The following is a 22,289-nucleotide window of genomic DNA, read 5'->3' as shown; positions in this document are numbered from 1 at the left end:
AGCAGGAGGCACATGAAAATGATGTTTTCAGCCCAGTGGAAGAAGAGCAGGCTTTGGCCCATGCTTCTTTCTTTATGCTGGCTGAAATTTCTCCTTCTAGGGGACCACATTGTGCCTGTCCTGGTGTTCGGTGACAAAACAGACACAAAATACGTGAAGGTGCTCTCTGAGTTCCCAGCGCTGCCTGCGGTCACAGCCTGCGCCCACCTCCAGTGGGACACCAGGTCGCAGGAGGTCGCTACCATCTTCTCCTATGCTGTGCCAGCTTTTATTAATGAGTTTCAGCTCCGCGGTGTTGTGGATGAGGAAGGCTTTGTTCGCTTTGCTCTCATAATCCACGGGCACCATTCCCCGTACCTGCCCATGTTTCGTGCTGACAGACAGTGGCATCACTTCTGCGTGACATGGCAGCAGGAAAATGGGACCTGGGCCATCTACGCCGATGGGAAAAGGAGGGCGTCTGCCAGTGGGTTGTGTGCGGCGGGGCCGTCTGCCCCCCAGGCCATCTACGGCCAGGGGACATTTATTATCGGGCAGGACCAAGACTCCCTGGGAGGCACCTTCAAGGAGAAAGAGTCCTTCAGTGGGAACATCACCGACCTGCACATCTGGCGGAAAGTCCTCGGCGCAGAGCAGGTTGAGAAAGTCCGGTCGTGCCGGGTGGTGGAGCAAGACCTTGTCTTTGGGTGGAGCCCAAATGCTCTGGAGGTTGAAAGCAGCGTGCAGGAAGTGACCGCCCAGTTCCTTTGCCCAGGTGAGGCTCATTGCCCTCAACACAGTTGGGGCCAGCACACGGGGACGGTCCCAAAAGCCAGTCCTATCCCCAGAGAGGGAATCTGATGCAGTCTGTGGGATGATGCTTCTCCTGCGGGGCTGGGCAGTTCCGAAATCATAGTTAAAGGCAGAGCCATCACTAAACCCTCAGTTGTCGAAGACCCCTGCAATGATCCAAGCAGAGGCAACAGTTCAGATGGCCTGGGCTAATTGCAGTCTTTCTCTCTGCTGAGAGAAGAGTCTGATTGTCAGTGACACTGCTTCCTGGAGTCTGCACGCCCGGCGCTTCATGCTCTGCTGGGAGGAGGGGTCTGTCTCTCAACCAGCCCAGTGTGACATTGCTGATAAATCACGAATCTGGGACCTGACACTGCTGCCTCCTCTGAGTCCCTTCTGGAGAGGGATCACCAGACGGGTCAGGAGCCATTTCTGAGCCCGGTCCCTGCTCTGCTCTGTGGCTGCTTAAGGAGCAGGGCACAGCTTTTGTCTTCAGCGGGGTTTGTGGGTGGCTTGCAGGATGAGGGTTACCTGCTGGGATGACATGTCTGGGGACCTGGGCTGTCTGTTTGTCTGTGTTTCCACAGGGCCTGTTGATCATTTTCGAAGTTGGCAGCAGCAGATTCAGCTACACATCTTGTCTGCAGCCTTTGCCTTTCATCTGTCGCTACAGAAAGGGTACAGCATCTGTGATTTATTTATGTATTACTTCCACAGCATTCACTCCTGGAGGTCCTAGCTAGGATGATGGCCAGTGGTGGGGAAGGCCTCATGTCTGAGATGGCATGCAAAGCCTGCTGTGGCTGGGACTTTGCTTTGGTTGCATGTGCTCCCATGGGTTATTTTGCTGTTCTCCAGTGAAGTGGTGGTTGTACACATTACTGTAGAGAGCCTCCCAGTCCAGGCATCTCTAGACTTGGGGACAGGGGGAGGAGACGAAGTAGAAGTGTTAGGCTGTCTCTCCAGATGGGGTCTTGTACCAGAAATAAAACACAGCTATGAAGTCTCCTTGTCTTGCCTGTCCTACAGACTTGCCCACCATGTGAGGACCATTCCCCACACCCTGAACATGGTGCTAACCACGCTGTTGACACTGCAGCAATGGTTGTGCTTTTGTTTTATCCTCAGATGCATACTGGCAGCTGAAGAAAGCTGAGTTGGGATCCCGTCAGACGCTTGCCGACCGCGTCAACACACTGGCGGAGAAGATGCTGGTGAGCCCTGTGGCCCCTTCAGATGCCAGGGTGGGCAGAGCTGGTGGGGTGGGGTGGGGTGGGCTCGCTGGCACCTGTGGCTGTTGGGGGTCACTCTGGAACAGTTGTGCCTGTGGCCCCTTCTGAGCTGCTGTCGGAGTGCAGCCAACACAACTGTAAACCACGCTGTGCTCAAACACGCCAGGTGTTGCTTCAGGTTGACTGCTCTTGCTGAGAGAACGGAGTTCAAAGTGTCAAGGCAGATCCTTCCCCTAAATGTGCCTGGTCAGCCAGGCCAGGTGCCTTCACACCAGCAAGGGCACGCAGGGCATTGCCACAGCAGAGCTGGGCAGAATCAGGGCTGCACACCAAAATACAACATCTTTTTCATGGCAGATTCCCGAGAGCGTCTTCACAAGGGATATCCGCGACATGAACCTCTCCGTTGCTGTTGCTGCTCTCAATGTCTTGGCGACTGTCCTGAGGGAGGAAGAGGTGCTCATGCTGGAGTCGTCCAACCTCCTTGTGGTGCTTCAACTGCTAAAGCAAGCTTCTAATCTGGAAGTCCAGAAGGGAGAGGAGCTGGCGCTGTTGGAGCAGTTGAGCCAGTATTTCATGGAAGTGATCGAGTTAATCTTGGAAGAGCAGAATATTGAGACGTGGTCATTGATCAGCCAGGTAACGGTGTGCCACATCTGTTCATCTTGTGTGTGCAGGTCCTCGGCCTGCTGTGACACCACAGGCTGAGGACCTGTGCTTGCACGGTCACATCGAGCCTTTCTGGCCGTATTCTGAAGTTTGTGGAAATGCTGCAGGCATGGGCATGTGGCCTCTTTGGCAGCTCAGATGAGGGCCAGCTGCCTTACTGTTGCCTCATCTGCTGGAGGTGCAAACAAATTCTTCTGCTTACAAATGCAGTTGAGTGGTGGCTTCCTTGCAAACCCTTCCAGTGGTTGTCTCAGGATTTACGGGATGACACAGTTTGCAGATTCCTGGTGCTTTGTATATTCTTTGCTCCCCCATCCCGCAGGCTCTGGCAGTGCAATACCCTTCCCTTTTGTTGTTTGTTTTATTTTCCATGGGTGAGCTGCCAAGGAGGTATCTGTCATCAGCCCCCCACGCTGCTCAAACCCCCATCAGGCTTTGTGTGAGGGATTTCCATCATCCCACCCCCGTTAAGGTTTTCTCCATTAGCTTCTTCTCTTCTCACATGGGTCTTTTGTGTCTGTTGGACGGTCTGCAGTCTCCACCTGTGTCTGGGAAATGTGTGGCAGCGCCTGGCCTGGCCAGCACTCCAGGAGTCGAGCCAGGGTCCTCCAGCGATGAAAGGATGCTGAATAGTTCAGAGTTTACCTCATCACTTAGGTCTCCATGGCCACAATTACTCACAGCTTCTCGACAGTGGCACAAAACCAGTGGTGCAGCGGTGCCTGCTGAGGGAGAAAGGGTTTGGGTTTGTGTGTGGCAGTGGCGGCTCTTGTGCTGCCCAGCACAGGCAGGACTGTGAGTGATGGGCCCAGTCACCCAGTACCCTTTCAACACTGGGCTCCGTTTCTGGGTGAAACCTTTCCCAGGAAGTTGTTCTACAGCTTTGCGAAAATCAGGAGTCAGGTCTAAAAGTTCTTTCCAGAAGCTTATTTAATTATTTATTTCCATGTTGTTTTAATGGCTTTTTATAAAGTCCAACAAGTTTCTCTCAGTGCCAGTCTCATCTCCTTGTTGAAGGAACCAGGAACATCCTTTAGTGAAGAAATCAAAGAGAGGCAAAGCCTTGAGTCCCAACTTCTCTTTTCCTGCCAAGGACCAAGCTTTTCAGAAAACTCTTGTGGGTGGTGGGCAGAGTGAGCTGGCGGTGCAGGCGCTGATCTCCACTGCTCTCCCCATGTCTGCAGGTCATCAGAGGGCCCATGGCTGTTGTGGAACTCTGCAACAGGATGGTGTCACAGATGGCCCCACTGCTGACCATGGAGAGGACAAAGATCACCATCCAGCACGGGAATGTGGGTAAGTGGCACTGGGAGAGCTGGGACAGGGCATCCCACTGGGACCAGCGTGGCCATCCCATCTGGTTCCCAGTCCAAATCCACTCCCGGCACCTCTCGTCCTCTGGCACTTCCTTCCTAACCCTGCAGCCTTCTCCCCATTTCCTCCATGCACACATGTTGCAGTGTGGGGGCACCTCTCACGTGATGGGTTGTAAGAAGATTGTAGGAAACCTTTGAGTGCAGGGTACAAACTGGGCCCAGTCACACCAAAAGAGACCTCTCTGCTGCTGCTGTGGGTCTTGGCCAAGGTTATAATGTCCCTGTGGCACTTTGCTGTGGCAGAAGCTCTGGAGGGAGGCTGAGCCCTGGCTCAGGACCTGGTTTTACCCCCCAGGGCTGGAGGTCAAGGAGCTGGAGCTGGGCAGGCAGGAGGTGAGCAGTGAGGCTTACCTGGTCCAGAGCCCTGAGAAAGGCAGGGGTGACTTCATCGAAGTTCCCGCAGAAGAAATGCAAAGGCTGAAAGCCAGAGGTGAGTGATGACCCCTGTGCTTCCCTGGGCCTCCCTTTGGAACTTCTGCAGAGCCTTCCTCAACAGTATGAGCTCTTCACCTTGTAGACAGAGGTGCATGGGGAGGAGATGCCTTTGGTGAAGGGAGATGGGCCGTGGGGGAAAGGTGATCCATGGCCTCCCTACAGGCACAGCTTGGAGCTGTGGGTGCCCTGGGCCCCCAGTATCACACCCTGGATGAGGGCAGCGGTGCCCAATTTTGGTCTGCTCAGAGCCGCCCTGTGTGCCTGCACCCTCCCGCGATGCTCTGTCCCTCCAGGTCTCCTCAGAGTCACGGTGAGGAACATGTGGTTCGGCTACGGCTCCCTGCAGCGCTTCCTGTCTGGCCCTGGCAGCAACATAGACTTCCAGGACCCGGCTGCCTCTGATGGGGAACAGAAGTGAGTGAAACAGGACCCTCCTGCAGCCCAGGGCTGCCCCTGAGCACCACAGGATAATTCATTTCAAGTCTGCACTGAGTGTCTCAGTACCTCTATTTTGAGGTCGCCTCCTCCCTGCTCCATCCCACCCCATTAGTCCTTGTCCCTGCATCCTACTATGTGCATGTGGAGACCGGACAATGGAAAAGGGCTCCCATTCAGTGTGCTCTGGGGATGGAGGCCCTTGGCATGCCTCGGCTGAGCCGTGCAGTGGGACTGCCTGCATGCATGATGCCCCGCGGCATCTCTTTGGGGTTCCTCTGGTTCCCTGGGGTATCTGGGGTGGGTTGGGGCTGCGGCACTGTCCTCTGTGGCCAGAGTAGGAGCTGCTGGAGCAGGGTGCTGTGCCGATGGCGCTGGTGGAGTGGGGCGGCAGGCAGAGCCCTGCTGCTCTCCGGGGAGCCGAACACTAGGTGGGGATGGCAGCCCACGCATCCCGGCCACCACCGCACCACAGCCGCACCGCGCCGCCGCTGGGCCTTGGCCGTGGCTGCTCGGCTGCCAGCCCTAGGGATGCTGCGATGCCTTGGCTGTGCGGTCTCTTCCGCAGTTACAGGGGATGATGGTGATTTCTGTTTGCCGGGTGATCTGAGGTACTTGGGGATCTCGCTGATGCTTATCAATACCTGATGGGCGGGGAACAGGAGGATGGGACCAGACTCTTCTCAGTGGTGCCCAGCAACAGGACAAGGGGCAGTGGTCACAAACTGGGACACAGAAGGTTCAACTTAAAAGGAAAAACTTCTTTATGTGAGGATGACAGCCCTGGACCAGGCTGCCCAGAGGTTGTGGAGTCTCCTTCTCTGGAAATGTTCAAATCCCTGGACATGTTCCTGGGTGATCTCCTCTGGGTGACCCTGCTCCAGCAGGGGTTGGACTGGGTGGTCTCCAGAGGTCCTTTCCCACCCTGATCAGTCTCTGTTTCTCCCTGTGCCCGGGCCCTTTGCTAGTGGCACTGAAGCACTCCCGAGGTGGCTTGGGATCTCTCCAGCCTGTACAATGTGTGATCCTGTTTCCTAGCACATCTGGTAGTTCCCATGCCTGTGAGCCGCATGCTTTCCCCAGCAGGTACCTGAGCACCGCCGTGGGCACTGCTGTGATCTCGACTGCTCTGCTCAGCGACCAGCAGGAAATCAGCACCTCCGTGCAGTACCGCCTGCAGCACCGCATCCAGGTACACTGCACATCCCACACAGGGTTCTGTACCCCGGCACCACGCAGCCGGATCCATGGGCTGTGCCCAGCCTGGGCTCATGACCTCCAGTGCTCTTGGACTCAGGGGTGTCCCATGCCCCTGTCTCTTGCCATGGGTCCAGTTTGTCCTCTGCTGACAGACCTTGCTGCATCCCAGCGAGTGAATCACATCGGGCTGCATACAGGGTGCTGTACGTCGTACATCAGACTGTGTAATCTCTTCTTCTCCCCCTCTGCCTGCAGGACCTGTCCAATGAGCTGGTGGGGCCCATCTGTGCCTTCTGGAACTTCAGCCTCAGGTGCCTTGTCTCAGTTCACGTCCCCAGGTTTATGAGCTTTTATTTCCACTGGAAAGCCAAACATAACCATATAAATGTAATGGTAAGAGTAGGGATCTCTAATTCTTTGCCTGCTTTGCCTGCTGGCATCCCCTATCTGCTGGAGTAGAGTGCTCTCCTGGGAAGATTTCCTTAGGAAAAGCCACTCACGAGCAAGTGACCTTTAATGAGGTATATACAACTAAAATGGAAAGCCCCGGTTAATTATGATTGTTGCCTGCAGCACAGAAGGGTTGGTCCAAGATATACAGCCCCACAGACATGTAGGACTCCCCGCCTCATAAATACTGCTTGGCACTGCGGTGTGTTTTTGCTGAATGTCACTGCAGTGAGCACACTGAGACCGAGACTGTGATATATTATGGATTGGTAATTAAGTCATTCAAGTGCAAAAAAACCCCCCTTGGAGTCTCAGTCTTGTAACAGGCATGGACCAGTTTGGGGAAGGTGCGAAGAGGGAGTTTTTGGAAGCAGCTGGTTATGGCACAACATTTCCACAGGTCCTGGGCTGGATTTGGTCCTCTCTGGGTGCTGGGCAGACTCCGAGTTGTGTTTAAAGCAGTGATGGGCAAACCATGCTTTTTAATGCAAACCTTGACACCAGGCCTGTTTTCCTGTGCATGACTCATGGGTAATGCAAATCTGCTGAGACAGAGGATGAGCCAAAGTGAAGTCCATACATAGACCCATCTCTGATAGTCTCTTCTTCCTCCTTTCTACTCAGCTTTTTCTGGAAGAATGAAATTCCCTTAACGCCTTGGCTTTCTATTCCAGTGGATGGTAATTTCCATGTGTTTTCTCTGGGTTTTTTTTGCCGCACGTCAGCCCAGATGCTGGTGGGATGTGGTCCACAGCCGGCTGCTCTGTCATGACGTCTCTCCCAGACTCCACTGGCTGCTTCTGCAACCACACCACGAATTTTGCTGTCCTACTGCAGGTGTATGAGGTACAGGTAAGTGAGGAGCTGCTCTGTGGGGTGGATGCCAGATTTGCCAGCAGCCTTAATTTGGGGCTGTTAATTATATGTGGGGGATTAATTTGTGTCTTCTGGTGTTTCATGACCGGAGCAGAGGAGCACCAAGGAGGAGCTCACACTGCAGACCTTGACTTTTATTGGATGTGGAGTTTCCTTCTGTGCCCTGATCATCACCTTCATTTTATTCCTGGCAGTTGGGTAAGAAAAGCCCAGACACTTGCAGCCTGAACAGTATTTCCTGTTTGGTATTTTGCCTCAGAACAAGCACACAGAGGTGTCCGTGTCGGCGTGGGGTGACACGGGGGCGTGGGGAGGTGCTGCGGCGCTCTGCGGTGGTGATCAGCAGCAGAGGGAAGGGAGAGAGAGCGGTGGTCACTGGCTTGGGGAAGGGGTGCAGTGCTTGTTTTCGTGGAGGTGCCTGCATGGGCTGTACACACCCTGAGTGGAAAATATTTTAATCAATGACTAATAATATTCACTGCAAAAGCTGCTCTGCTTGGGTTATTTTTTCTAAAATAAATGGAGCAAAGCCTTTTTCCCCAAGTGCCAACACTTCTGTGCCACTTGGCAAGCAGCGTTATGCCCTGTCAGCAGGGCCATAGCTACCTGCCCTCCTCTTGCTGCCTGACCCTTGGAGCAGCCGTACCCCGGCACCAAGCACTGACAAAGCAGGGCCATCCCCTGCCTCCTTGGTCTTTGCAGTGAGCAGCAGAGCTCGCAGGTCACCCAGGCCAGTCTGCACAGCCCAGTCTGGACCAGTGGGATGGTCCCTTTCATTCAAAGGCAGCTGAGGCTCTCCTCTCTCCTTCCTAAGTGTCCCCGAGAGCGAACGCACAACCGTGCACAAGAACCTGATCTTTGCGTTGGCAGCAGCAGAAGCTCTGCTTGTGTTCAGCGAGTTGGCCAAGTCCAACAAGGTAAGGTCACCAAAAAATGCCCTGCTCAGCCAGCAGCGCCTGGCAGCCCTCAGGCCTGCATGCACGTCGTGGTCAGAGCAAACTGAACAGTGTAATCCCTTTTAGTGACATTTCATTAATTACCTGTAACTTGCCTCTGGGAAAGAATTGTGTCTATGTGTTTGGAGATCTGCATTGTGCAGCCTGTCAGCAAAATTCACCTTGTTTTTCTGACAGTTTGTTTCTGACCATAAAAAAAACAGTCCTACAGGAACTATAAGTAGTTATAAAACAGCACCATACAGTTCTGCCCCTTTCTGTGTCCTCTCTCACATCCCGGGGCTGGATCCAGCAGCTCTCAGATGAGACCTCCAAGGAAAGCCCAAAAACAGCAGGAAAAGACACTGCCAGGTCCCTCATCTGTGGTCTGAGATGGGCATACAGATGAGACAAGAGTGAGCTGCAGCAGTTGGACTACTCATGCATTGCAATTTTAGGAGCTCTTCCTGATGCTTGTGGGTGTTTAGATACATTTCTGCCCATTCTGCAGTGTAATTTGCAGGTTTTTCCCCTCCGCACATGCCCAGAAGCTCCCAGAGGACTCCTCTGGTAACGACGGTGGTTTCTCTCCTCCCAGGTCGTGTGTTTCACCATCACTGCCTTCCTGCATCTCTTCTTCATGGCAGCCTTCTCCTGGATGCTGGTGGAGGGGCTTCTTCTGTGGAGCAAAGTGGTGGCCGTCAACATAAGTGAAGACAGGAGGATGAAGTTCTACTACATGACAGGCTGGGGTACCTACACCTTCCTCTGCACTGGACACTCAAAAAATGCCCATTTTTTCTCCAGCAAAAGTTTCAGTAGGAACGATTCCATAACGTTTGGTTTGGTTCAGTATGTGAGCCCAGGACCACTGCTCTGCAGAGGCTTTATGTGTCAAATTGCCAGTCTTAGAATATGAGTTAAAAAGCGTTTCTGTTCTTTTTCTAAAACCAAGAGTTCAATGTTTTAAAAAAAAGTTATAAGAAAGTTTATAGTAAGTTCTTGTTCTTGGAGAGCACTAATACTGTCTGATAGTAATCAAAATATAAATATGGTCTGGACTAAGCACCTTTACTCTGAGTGAAGCCTTTAGGGACGCAGAATTCATGTGAATAACCTGGGTTTATATCCAAGCGGAGCCTCTTCAGATCAGCGGTCCTTGCAAAACACACAGCCGTTTGGACTAGAAAACTGCTTCAAATATTTTGGATTGTTTTATGTCTTTGGTTGTCCATTTTGTTAAAAAAGCAATCTGAGAAGTAAATTGCTTTGATCAGGACTTGGGACTTGGGATGCTTTATACCCAGCCGAGTGATGCTGACAGCGAATAAATCTGGGCTTGCGGAGCGGGACAGATCTCAGCTGCAGTAAATTGATGTTGCTCGTGGGGTTTCAGGGGCTAAGCTGCTCACGCTGGAGTGTGTCTGGCCGTGGGGATTTGAAACCATTGTCTGGAGCACAGCAGAGCTGCATGGGCCACCTCGGCTTTCCTGGGCTTTAATTTGAGCTTTTTTCTCTTTCTGCAGGCCTTCCAGTTGTTATCGTGGGTGTGACCCTCGCCACTTCCTTTAACAAGTATGTGGCAGACAACCACTGCTGGCTGAACGCGCAGGCCAACGTCATCTGGGCCTTCGTGGGGCCTGTCCTCTTCATCCTGGCCGTAAGTGCCAAAACCCAACGGGAAGGTGTGATCGCTTCGTGTCTGGTTTTGGGAAAGCATCCTCAGGAGTGTCAGTACTGCTCTAGCTGAGGTCCTTGCTGCACAGCTCCTTGTGCCTGCTGCTTTTATAGGAGAATTTTTGTTATGCCTCATATATACTTTCATAACACAAATAGATTTCTTTAACCAAAGCAGCTTTTTTATAGCAAAAAGTGCTTTGAGAAAATATTGCTGGCCAGTTCATGTACTGGCTGTTAAGTTAGGAATGTAGATAAATGTGTAAGTTGATGGTGACGTTACCTTAACTGAAGGTCTGATTTTAACATGGGAACATCTGCGTACTTGAAGTAGTATCAGTGTCATTAGACAACACAGTAGCAGAAAAAGGTGTGATGTTTAAGGGGTCTAGAATAGACACTTAACAGGGAAGACATTTTTGAGGTAAGTTTTATAGATTTAGTGCTTGTGTGGATAGCTCGGTGAAGTATTTCCCTCTCTGCTTTTTGAAATATTTCTCCCCAAGATCTGACACTCGGTTATTGAGTTCCCAGCAGAAAGGTCTCACTCTATGGGATTTGGGATGAACATCTCTCCTCTGGCAGGTGAACACCGTCGTGCTCTGCCGGGTGGTGGTGGTGACCGTGTCCAGCACTCGGGGGAGAGCAAAGATGTTGACGCCCAGCAACAGCCAGGAGAACCATATCGTAGCCCAGATATGGTGAGTGGGAAGTGTCTGGTTCTCTCATGGGTATGAAATGGTGGAATTGCTGTTAAGTTGAGAGTTTTTGCCTCAGCGAAGTGAAAGACTGTGAGTTGGGAGCATCCAGGCAGAAAGGGTTCTCTTCTCCACCCAAATACTGGCTGTCTGCTCTGGTGTTCATGCCATGAGAAGCCCAGCTGACACTTTCAGCCCAGTGCTGCACTCCCACATCAGCACTCGCCCTTCTGGTCCTCAGCACTTTGGGACAGGAGACTCTGGGCTGAAATCCAAGCTACCCTGATCCTGTTGACATCAGCAGGAGCAGGATTTTGGGTCTGGGGATGGCTGGTGTGAGCACATCCCCGTGGTCAACAGTGGTGATAACATGTGTGAGACCATTGGTCACGGTGCCAAACCCCCATTAAGCCGCCTGGATGCGGAGAGCACAGGGATCTGGGCTATGTGCATTATAAAAAGCAGTTTCTACATATCTTTGAGACTTCATAGGTTGAAAGTAGCACTTGTGGGGGCTACACAGGTGGGGAAGTAGAGGTGGTATGGACTTCAGTCAATATAGGAAGACCTCTAAAAAGCTGCTGCCTGAGTCATTACTTTATCATCCTCTGTGAATCTTTATTGTTGTTAGCTGGCGCCGGATTCCCCTGCTAGACACGCGTTGTTCTTCTGTACCATAAATAAATTTTCCCAAATTTATAGAAGCATGAAGATAGGGCATTGCTGGAGGGCAGAGTGACATCCATATGCTAATAAAACAAATACAGAAGCTCTCCTTGTAGCAGCAATTGGGGCAAAATAGCTGTTTTCTTATGGCTAATTATGTCAAAGAGCTCCTTTCTTGCAAACTCAGTGATAAACGAAGAGCAGGGCTGGCATGCTGGGGGCCAGGAGGGGAAATGTTTGGATTTTTTCGCCTCTTAACTAATTGTGTTTTCAAAGGAATTTGTTCCGTAGCTACCACCTTGGGTGCCTCTTGCTGGACACGTAGTCTGAAAGGCACGTGCGGGGGTAGAAGAGCTGTCTCCAGCATGGAGACAAGGGACGTTTCTCCTAAACTGCAGGGTAGGGGTCAGGGTGCTCCTAAATGTGTAGAGGTGTCTCCAGGGCAGACCCACTACTGTGCTCTGTGACCCAGTGCAGATGCCCCAGGCGGGTCATGGCCAGGCCCTGGGCAGGGTTTGTAGAGCTAGGAAGGATGTTTGGTGGCCTGGGGCACTGTGCCAGGACACCCCAGGCTCAGGGACGTGGGGCACAAGAGGGCCCCCACAGGGAGGTGGTGGCTGGAGATGGGTGCCAGTGCACAGAGTTTGAAATGCACCCATTTAACTCTGAGCTCTTCTTCCCAACAGGGCCACAGCCAAGCCAGTCCTGGTGCTGCTGCCAGTGCTGGGGCTGACCTGGGTGTGCGGGGTCCTTGTCCACCTCAGCATCATTTGGGCCTACGTCTTCATTGTCCTGAACTCGCTGCAGGTGAGTCCAGTGGGGCAGATCCTCACAACATGGCTGAACAGGTAACCTGCAGCTTCCTGGGCAGTTTCATCTGAGGAAACGAACTTCATGCTCCCAAGATATGAAATACAGCCCTGGAGACCTCCTTCATCTGGTGGCCCTTCAGCACTGGTCTCTGGAGTGACTCAGTGGTGCCACAGCTTTCCAGTTCAAATCTTGTTTCTCAGGTTTTCTGACATTAGCATGGTTTCAAAATAACACTTCCAAAGTGACACGCTTGTAGGGAACTTTGTTAGAGTTTTGATTTGGTCATTTAATAGATAATTAAAATGGTAGCTGTCCGGTTTAATGGGGCAGACATCCCAGCTGCTGCCCGAGCCCATTGCCACAGGGTAGGGATGGGCCGTGCGTGCTGGAATTGGGCTGTGCACGGAGAGCATCTCAGAGGTCACTTCCAGCCACAGTGTGCTTGATGGTGTTTAGACAGTGCATGTTCTTGGATGGGTGTTTTTCATCTAGCTCCTGTCCATAGGTACTTAGAGGCTATGTCCCAAGAACTGTACAGGCAAAACCACCTGGAAGTCAGCTTTATTGCAGGTGGAAAAATGAAGAGTCAAGGGTTGAAAATCCTGACCCCTAAAATCTGTATTGTCTACAGCAGTACAGCCACTCCCCAGGGATGCTCTCAGTGCCTAGTGAGGGGTGCACTGGGATGTGATGGGGGACAGGAGTGTTGGAACAGATTGTGATGTGGGCTGGACATGTATGTGCTGTTTCCAGCTCTGATTTGCAAGACCTTGGGTGAGTTATGGCATCTCCTTCAGCCTCTTAATTCTTCTTCACGCAGCATCTGGCTGCATTTTTAAGGCTGTTGCTTGTCTTGGTGTCTTCCAGGGCCATGGCTGTGGCTCCTGAATGCTACCATCCTTCAGAGTCATGTTGTTAATATGTTAGCATTAACAGGGATCTTTACGGGACAGAAAATAACCCGAGCGTGTAAAGCAATATTTGCCTCTAAGTTTATGGGTTTCATCAAAAGAGTTTAAAGCTTTAGGTATCCTGTGTGTGCTTAAGAGAGCAAAGCCAATGGTGTCAGTCGCAGCAGCCAGGAGTGTTCAGCTCTGCACTGAGACACCTCAAACTGAGGGACATGGTGACAGTAAGGCCCAGAACATGTGCTGGCCACCTGCGCTTCATAGCATCATCCCCGGTGCTGGCAGAAGCTTTCTGACCCTGGAGAGGAAGCAGAAGGCAGCTGTAGGTGGAGCCAGAGAAGCATTGAACCCCTCTGGCTGCAGGAGGGAATGGTCCCAGGGCAACAGTGAGACTCTGCAAGGAGGGAGCCGAGGGGGCACACATGGACTCAGTTCAGCCCTGGGGCTCAGACTGTACAGATCACACCAGGGACACCCACACAGTCACTCCTGTCCCCTTGCATGGGATATTCACATTTTTTGGAGTCCCTTACCCAGTGCTTGAGGACGAATCCTGCTCTGGGGCATCCAAGTCAAGAGAGCAACTGGGTGCTGCCCTCCAGACCATTTGGATCCAAAGTTCTTCACCTCCATCTCCCTTTTTTCTTTGGATTCAGTAGAAATCGGCTCCCGCTGCAGCTCTCACTTGTGGACCAGCAGCCTGTGATGCTTCCCTCTGGCACACTTGGCGGGCTCAGCGCAGCAGTGGCCCAGCTCTCCAAGGGTGAGCCACGGGCGTTATCACCACATGCACGCGATGGGTGGTTGCTCCGGGGATGTTCTGGCTGCGGCTGGAGCGGGGCCAGCAGCCGGGCGCTGCTCACGCACATCCGCCGGCTCTCGGATGGGGACATGCCAAGGTCAGACGAGGGCCGCCTCTCCGCATCTCCCTGTGAAGGATATCAGAGGGGTGGCTGTAATTAAGTACAGCATCAGCTCTCCTTGCCTCCTACTGCCATGCTTAGGTTGTTGAGTGAGGTTGGTGACCGCTAACAGCCCTCACTGTGGCCTGACGGTGGCCGTGCCCATGGCTCGCAGCCTTTGATTCATCGCTGGTGCCCGCAGCGGGGCTGTGGGGTGCTGGCTGTCCTGACATGGGTGTGTTATGGGGGTTTTGAGAGACAAGGAATAACCCCTGAGATTAATAAATGTGGCCTCTGGAGGATACATCTGAGACTCTCACAAACCATGGCAACGTCCACCTTGGGTGAGATAGGAGCTGAGGTGTTCTCTGGGTCAGGATTTGTTTTCTTGCCTTGCTTTCTTAGTTATCCCTGCTTTTGTTTTCCCTCTTTCTCCCAAAGCTCAGTAGGAGCCACAGCTGTTGTGTGTACAGTCGATGGTTTGCCCATGAATATGCTGTGCTTATTTGCCTCTGCCCCTTCATCACCAAGCTCAGGTCGATGTGCGAATTACCCCAGAGGAGAAATGGGAAGCTGTGGAGTTGGGAGAAAGCAGGGACAAAGCTGCCCCATTCCAGCCCCTTTGGTGGCCACCTTACAGCTTGCCTTGGGGTTGCCGGTGAGGCCAGGGTGCTCCTCCTCATGCGAGTCCTGCGCAGGGGAGTTTTGCTGCCGCAGCTATTTGTTTGTCTGACTGCTCGCTGTTTATCTGCGGAAACCGAAGCCAGGCTTCAAGGTTACTCTGTGCGTCGACACCAAACATGACAACTCTTTCTCCAGCCAGGCAGCACGGGAATTCCACCGAAAAAGCAACACGGAGCGGTGCTATGGCTGTGGTGGCCACCATTTCGGAGGTAGCAGCACCAGCACCCTGCCCAACGCTGGGTTAGGAAACAGCATGGATCAAACCCGAGCGCTTCATTTGAAGGAGCTGGAGGGGTCCTGAGGCTGGCTCAGGGCTCACAGAGCCCCTCACCAGTGAGAGGGGGACAGAACAATGCGCTGCTCCCCACTGGGGTGTGCAGAGCGCGGCAGGACACGGTCACTGGACGGATGGACGCCAGGCAGGAGCATCCATCACACGAGCTGTGCTCTCGCCTACCTCACCATGAGCAGGGAGATGCGGAGCCAGGGCATTGCAGGCAGGAGCATGGGCAGGAGCACAGGAGCGACTCCACTTCCTCGCTGCAGCTGGGCCTCCTCTCCTTCCTTGCCCCCCTCCTCACTGCTGCCCCCGCGTCCCCGCGCTCATCCAGAATGATTATTTCAAAGAAGACCTGCCTTGGCAGCCTGAGCAGAAATCTGGTCCGGGGGAGTGCCCGGCATCGCTGGCTGAAGGACAGGTCAGGGCACGGCGCCAGGGTGCTGCTACCACCGCGCCTGCCAAGAGCTTGCAGATGAGGAGCAAGGCCCATTGAAGACAAGATGGATTGCTTCTCTTGCCGCAGCTGATTTATCTAGCAGTGATAACAAACACCCCACAGATATAACATAAATCTGGTGGGCCAGATAGGGCTGCCGTAAGGCCAGAATCGCTGGTCTGGAGCTGTAATTAGCCCTGGGCTGTGGCCTCCAGGCAATGCTGGCTCCAGTGCTGCCCCAATGCTTTCCCTGAGCACATCCCGCAGCGGCCCCAGGTGTGTGGCTGTGCTGTGGCAGAGCTGGCATGGCTCCTTGGTCTTGTGACAGCAGGGGTTCAGTGAGTGGGGGCAGCGCTGGCGGAGCCCTGGCAGGAAGGACTGCCCAAATTGGGCTGAGCAAAGCCTCTGGGTCCATACCCCACTGGGTTTGGTTCAGAGGGTCCTATTAATGCTGTGGTGTCACTGCAGGGGACAGAGGAACTGTCTCCACCATCACGCTGCTCTTGGTCTGCAGGAGGCTGGCGAAAACCCCCCCAGGGTCAGTGCCTAGTGGGAGGAGAGGTCTGCTTCCCACATTTCAGTTCCCCAAGCAATTAATTCCTGGTGTTTTCTGCTCCTGAGATCTGAAGGAGGTGTTTCCTGGGGGATTTTATATGCACAAGTAAACGGGAGCATGGGAGAGCTTTGGGTGCCCAGTGAGAGATGCCCACTCCCCCCCAAATGAAATGGGGGGAGAGGAGAAGGAAGAAGAACCAGGACAGGGACCATCGCTCCTCTGTGGTCTCTGTGAAGAGCCTGATCTCAGGGGTCATTTTAAGAAAGGTCCTTCCTGTCCAGCTGTCCCTGCTGTGACTCTTCCGCTTCAGCCAGCTCCTCGCCCATCCCAGTGTTCATCAAACTCATTTCCTCCCAGGCAAAGCAGCACAAAGCAGCTGCACCTCAGCCTCTCCTGTGCTCTCTCTTTCCAGGGCCTGTACATCTTCCTGGTCTATGCCATCTACAACAGCGAGGTAAGAGATGTTCCTGGCTGGGGCTTGGTCACTCGTCACAACAACTCATTATCAGCAGATCCGGGAGTAGCTGGAGTTGTAGGAGGTCCAACAGGCAGCACAGCCCCGACAGTGCTTCTGGGCAGCCATTGCTGTTTCTCCGTGACTTTCTGGGGATCTCTTGCTCTGCTGGAGCTGCTGTGGCCCCTCTCTGATGTCCTTGCTCTGCCGCAGGTGAGGGATGCCATCCAGAGGATGAAGAACAAGAAGAAAGCCCTCTCGTCCACAGTAAGTGTCAAGGAAGCCCTGGTGCCCACATGGTCCATCACGGACCCAGAGGAGGGCCCTGGGTGCACGTTGCAGTTTTCACTGTCCTGTGTCTCTGCCCTGTCCTTACAGAACTGCTCCCCTCCCACCAACTACTTATCAAGTCCCAGAAACACCATCTCCTGGGAGACGGGGAAACTGAGTCCTTCTGCAGCTGAGGGAGCCTTGTCGAGCCCTGGGCAGGACCCTCCCATGAAGAACATCAGCAGCAAAGGTGAAGCTGCTGGCCCAGGTTGCGATGGAACCGCAGGAAAATGACATTTCCAAGGCCTGAATTTCAGTGCAGGTTCACGTGGCACCACGTTAGCTCGTTTGCACACTGTGGGGTTGGAATGGAGGATTCCCAGGAAGACAGGGACCCTGTGGATTTCAGGGGCTAAGGTCCATGTCTGCAGGCTGGGCAGGGGCACAGGGGTCTCATCACCGTATTACACAGCATCACATTCTCTTGAGTCAAGAATCCATGTTTGTGTCTTAAAATGAATTTTCTGGAGAAAGGGAGGTGAAAGTGGCAATAGGAAATAGGGGTTTTAGCTTCTGGCAAAAAGGTGTTGCATGCTCCGACCAGTTTGTGGGTTCAGTGTTGCAGGTAACCTGTGTAGTCTCTTTTTGCTTTGGTGGGAGATACTTGAGGGACATGAAGCACCGAGCTCTTGGTAAAGCATGACTGTTTCTGCTCTCTAAGCCCCAAACTCACTGTGCTGTTTTGCCCCCTAGGAAATTTTGGAGCCAAAATTCCTGTGGGGATTTCATCCATTATGTCACCCGAGAGACCGGTAAGTGGTGTCTTCTGTTGTTCTTCCACCTTCACACATGCAAAGTGTGGTAGTTACATAGGAGCGGTGTCTGATGGGCACAGCGAGGGGTACAAATTTGGTGTTATAGGTTGAGTGAGAAGCTGCCTGACTTGTGCACCCCATGCACAGGCTGAGGGCATCGTGGTCCCCTCTGTCCCAGGGTGCTGCCGAAGCTGCCGAGTGTCGGTGAGGGACCATGGTGTCCATGCTCTCCTCGCCAGGGCTTGTCCAGACGCATGACCTGAAGAAGCTGATTCATTAAAATAAGCACTGGTTATTAGCAGCGTATGAAGTAATTTAAATCATTTGAGAAGCGTGTTTTTGTGGCCATAGTGGCTGCTTCTGGTAGCCAAGCCAGATGCAGCTGAGTGAATTTGAGACAGGAAAGCAGGAGGTTGGTATGGATCAGGCCAGGGACAGCAAATTGAAATGGGGCAGTGAGGAGCTGCTGTCCCTGGACGGGCTGCATTGGTCCAGGTCGGGCAGGCAGGGACGTGCTGCCTGCAGGAGTGGATGCAGAGCTCAGCAAGGTATGGCCTAAAGCAGGGACCAATTTAAATTTGACTACTCTGCTACCACTTCCATCTCCCACTATTGAAATGATCATCAGTCCTCGTGCACTTGATATACAAGTGCTGTAATTTCCTCAGAATAAAATCCAACACTACTTTCATATGAGGCTCTCACTGAAGGATCTCTCTCTCCCTCTCTGATATTTATCCTTTGAAAACCTGTGTCACATAGACAGCTCTTATTTATCCAATAGATAATACTTCTATAGCTGGCATATCGTTTTGAAGCCACTCCATAAAATCTGTATTTCCATCTCTCATGATTTATATTGTGGTTAATGCCATCCTCCCCTCGTGCTGAGCACCGACCCAGATCCCTTTGCAGGTGATGCTTTTCACAGCCAGGCAGGTGCTGCCCATGCAAACCGGGACCAGTGCTGAGCCCCTGGCACCAGCTACCAGACGTGGGACAGAGGGATTAGCCCAGGGGCTGAGTTTCCGAAGGCCAGGCGGGTTAGGAGGCAGCGCATCTCCCAAATGCCAAGGCCATGGCATTTCCTAGTGGGCAGAGCCAGAAATCACTTTCCTCTGTGTGAGGGTCACCGAGGGCTTTGCTGTATCGCTGCAGCTTAAACCTCGCATTTTCAGTGTCCTTTCCTTTCTAAAACTAACGCTGATGCAACAAAGGTGCACCCTCCGCATCGGTGCCGAGCGGGATGGGGTGGTGTCTGTTTGAGTCCCCTCCTCACCACAGGGGTGCTGGGCACAGCTGTGCCCCATGGGTGCCACCCTTGACGATGGGTGCAGTTTTCGGTGCCATTCATTATGTAAGCAGTGCTGTTTTCCCCGCTCCTTGGCTAAATGAATCACAGCGCTCGGCCGCAGAGCGGGAATTTAAGAATGTCACTGGCAGCTGCACAATGGTTTGGATGAAGAGAAGATGCTACTTAAAACCGTTTGAAAACACTTAAAATGACAAAACACTGAGTGAGTGGAGATACAAACACAGAGGAGATGTTCTTTGTGTTTCAGCTTTTTTAAAACGTGGTTTCGTGTTGTTTACTGCTCTTGGGCTGGGAGCAGGAATTTCACACCTCATGGAGCATCAACCACTGCTGAGGCGCAGGGCGCAGGCTCCTGCGTGCTCTTTCCACCACAGCATGGGGGGAAACTTCTCTTCCCCTGGGTTTTGCTGTGGTTCTCAGCACCATGTCCAGCCCATGGAGTCACCCCAAACTGGAGGGGACCCAGTGAGGGTGTGTGGATGGTGATACCTCACCCCCTTGCTGCCCAGGGCTGTGCCCACCCTCGGGGACCAGGATGAAGGCTCTGGGATAAAGAGTCCGGTGGGAGGGGACATGCAGGGTGGCAGCAGGGGCTGCCATCAGCAAAGCCATCAGCCCTGTGCCTGCTGCTAACAAATGTTCTCCCCTTTTTCAGGCTGTGGAGCTGACAGCGTTCAAATCCTCAGGTAACACTTGCCTACAGCATTTTCTTTGATTTTCGTTACTGCCAGTACTGGTTTCTGTGGCTGCGTGGTGGAGTGCTGGTAGTTTTTGCTCAGGTTTTAGGAAGTGCTTTATTTCCAAACTGGCCTGGTGGCTGTGGTCCTGGCCAGGCTGTTGGGGAATCTGTGTCCCCCTGAACAGGGTATTTTAAACCAGGAAGCGCTGGCAAGTGTTAGGAGTGACTTGTCCCCAAAGAAGGGAAGCTGGGGTGTTCAGACAGGGCTGGATTTAGGAGCTTAAAAGCAGCCATTTAGCGTCCTCTGTTTCAGGTTGTAGAAAGGCCAATGTTATCATGGAGGTGGGTAGAATTAAAGCCAGAAATCCCTCCTAAGCCCCAAACCTGGCCAGAGGCCGGCACAGACCCCTGTGCCAGCTCCCTGGCTACGTGTGTAGCGTATTTCACTTTATTTTTGTTACCAAGCGCTGCTGAGCGCTCCCAGCACACTCGGTGCAGGCTGGATGGGTTCACTCCAGCAGAGAGTGCAGTGAAGAAGCACTGGGGACAGGTTGGTGTTTTTCCTGCATTGTTACATTTTCATTTGTCGAGGGAAGCGATGCATTAGCAGGTTTCTGATTTTGCTCCGCGTTAAGTGTCTAAGCGGGGCATGCTTAGGGTCTTTTCGAGATGATGCTGCCCAGAAGCATCGCAGCTTTCCTCCCCACAGCGGACACGTGAGCGAGGCAGAAACAGTGGCATCTGGGCATAGATGTACTGCAGCATTGCAGGCGTAGGAGCAGGGTCCCCGGGACAGCAAGACCTACACCCACCCCCTGTGCTTGTGCTCTGTCCCCACCACCACTTTAACCCAGCCAGATGTACAATTCAATTCCAGCTGTGCAAAGAGGCGGGTTCTTTAGTTTGGTTTTGTTTCCTCAGGTACATTTTTACATTTCCTCGATTTATTTTTCACAAGTCCAGATCTGCCTGGAGGACGATGGGAACACGGGGCTGTGCTCGGTGCCGTGGAAGTGGGCAATGTGTGCAGGGCAGTGCCTCGGCCACCCTCTCCGAGCACCGAGCACAGTGCCGGGGCAAAGGAGCCCTCAGCAGGGCAGCCCCTCAGCCGGGGGTGAGCGAGACGATCTCTTTGAACCAGAAGAGCCCTCCCCTGCACATTTGTGTACGTGCAAGCCGGTGTGCGGCACCGCACCGGTGCCGGCTGCACCAAGGCACCAGGCTCTAAGCCAAGTGCTTCCAGCCATTAAAAAATGAAAAAACTGAAAGGCGTTAATGCCCAGCTGTAGCAATGCTGGGAAGACCCTGGGGCAGCTCAGGCACCCGTCTGCACAGCTTGTTCAACAGCAAAGTGCTGTGTAGCTCCGGGGATAAATGCAAACCATAAACCTGTGTGTGCAATGATGGACAAGAGACGAATCGCTTTGGCACAGACACCACGTCCCCTCCTCTGTTTTCTCGAAAAACTTTCCAGTTCCCAAAATCATTTCTTGAAAAGAGACATATTTTGCCCCAGGTATCATTATTTGAAGATTTGTAGCTGGCCATAATGATGATCATGAGGTACCAGCAGCAGAGGCTCATGCAGAGACCTGGGAGGAACCCTTCTGCCCCACAGCCCCAAGGGGAGCTGGGAGTGGGAGGGTGCTGCACCCTGATACTGGTGGGATATTTGGGGCTCAGGTGATGGCAATTTCCCAGTGAAGCTGTGCTGGGTCTGGAGTGGGAGCCCCCTGGTCTCTGCTCCAGCTGTGGGCATCACACTGGTCCCAGTGCCAGAGGCAGCCAAGGGGTCTGTGGGGGAGACAAGGATGGGCTCCCCAGCTGTGCATTGACATCGTGAGGATGAGGGTGGATAAAAAGCTTCAGAATCCCAGAAATGAGGGGGTTTACAGCATGGCTGTGGTTCCCTCCCTGCCCCACCTCATCCCCCAGTATTGGGGCTCCTCCCTGCAAGGACTGAATGCACCCGGAGAGGCCGCGCGTTTCCGCAGTAATGAGCTGTACAAAGCTGCGCATTGCAGCGAGCGCTGCCCGGATTCATTACACCCTTTATGTAAGCAGGGGCTGACCGGGGGGGCTCACATATTTGCACAAACAATAAGTGCCATCTTCCTTGTCTTGGCAAACAAGAGCTCCAAGAGGCCTCCACATCCTCCATCTCTTCAAGTGATGGCTGCTTTGTTTCCCCACGATAATTTCATTATTCTGTTTGAATACATTTATATGTTGCTAAGCCACACATAGCAACATGGATCTTGTCGCCATGGCCCAGCCTTTCTGTGATCAATATTGAGTAATTCTGCAACTCTCACCATACCGCGTTAAAGCAAATTGGATTGAAAATCATAAGGAAATTATGGGTCTTTGGGATTCAAAGGCAGTGAAGGACCAGAGTGTGGTGGGCAGACCCCCATGCTGACCCCCCCGGGCCGCCCTGCAGTGGGATGGCCACTGCTGGCCATGCTGTGGTCCTTCCCGATGGGCAGAGGAGCCTCATGCCCAATGGCAGGAGGTGCAGCCCATGCCACAGCAGAGCTCTCTGCCACACTGGTATTTTCATTAAATCCCATTTAAACCCCATTCCTCAGTACTCTCGGATCTTGGCTAATTACTGCACGGAGGAAAGGAAAGGTTTCTCCTCACAGCCCCAGCCCCATGCACAGGGGCTCTCTCAGCCCCCTGTCATAAAGACCTTAGTTCAGAGACCCCAAAAGGGTCAGGGGGCCTGTGGGAGGGCAGAGCTGCACAGCGAGA

General features: G+C 53.0%; 1 protein-coding gene across 1 annotated transcript in view; it reads left to right on the top strand.

Moving 5' to 3' along the window:
* Nucleotides 1-22,289, top strand: part of GPR144 (G protein-coupled receptor 144) — a 24,008-nt gene that overhangs the window by 1,600 nt on the left and 119 nt on the right. Inside the window, 22 exon segments of the mRNA XM_010190082.1 lie at nt 101-754; nt 1,359-1,368; nt 1,370-1,449; nt 1,900-1,985; nt 2,361-2,642; nt 3,857-3,968; nt 4,344-4,478; nt 4,777-4,897; nt 6,005-6,110; nt 6,374-6,429; nt 7,294-7,420; nt 7,539-7,642; nt 8,259-8,361; nt 8,978-9,131; nt 9,906-10,039; nt 10,642-10,757; nt 12,107-12,227; nt 16,412-16,453; nt 16,667-16,720; nt 16,832-16,973; nt 17,477-17,535; nt 19,509-19,539. Of these exon segments, the coding sequence (XP_010188384.1) occupies nt 101-754; nt 1,359-1,368; nt 1,370-1,449; nt 1,900-1,985; nt 2,361-2,642; nt 3,857-3,968; nt 4,344-4,478; nt 4,777-4,897; nt 6,005-6,110; nt 6,374-6,429; nt 7,294-7,420; nt 7,539-7,642; nt 8,259-8,361; nt 8,978-9,131; nt 9,906-10,039; nt 10,642-10,757; nt 12,107-12,227; nt 16,412-16,453; nt 16,667-16,720; nt 16,832-16,973; nt 17,477-17,535; nt 19,509-19,539 (2,829 nt within the window).

This window comes from Mesitornis unicolor, unplaced genomic scaffold, assembly GCF_000695765.1.
Source record: "Mesitornis unicolor isolate BGI_N332 unplaced genomic scaffold, ASM69576v1 scaffold16168, whole genome shotgun sequence".
Lineage (NCBI taxonomy): Eukaryota > Metazoa > Chordata > Aves > Mesitornithiformes > Mesitornithidae > Mesitornis > Mesitornis unicolor.
The sequence above is the reverse complement of the archived record's forward strand: the minus strand, read 5'-3'. Positions and strand labels throughout refer to the sequence as shown.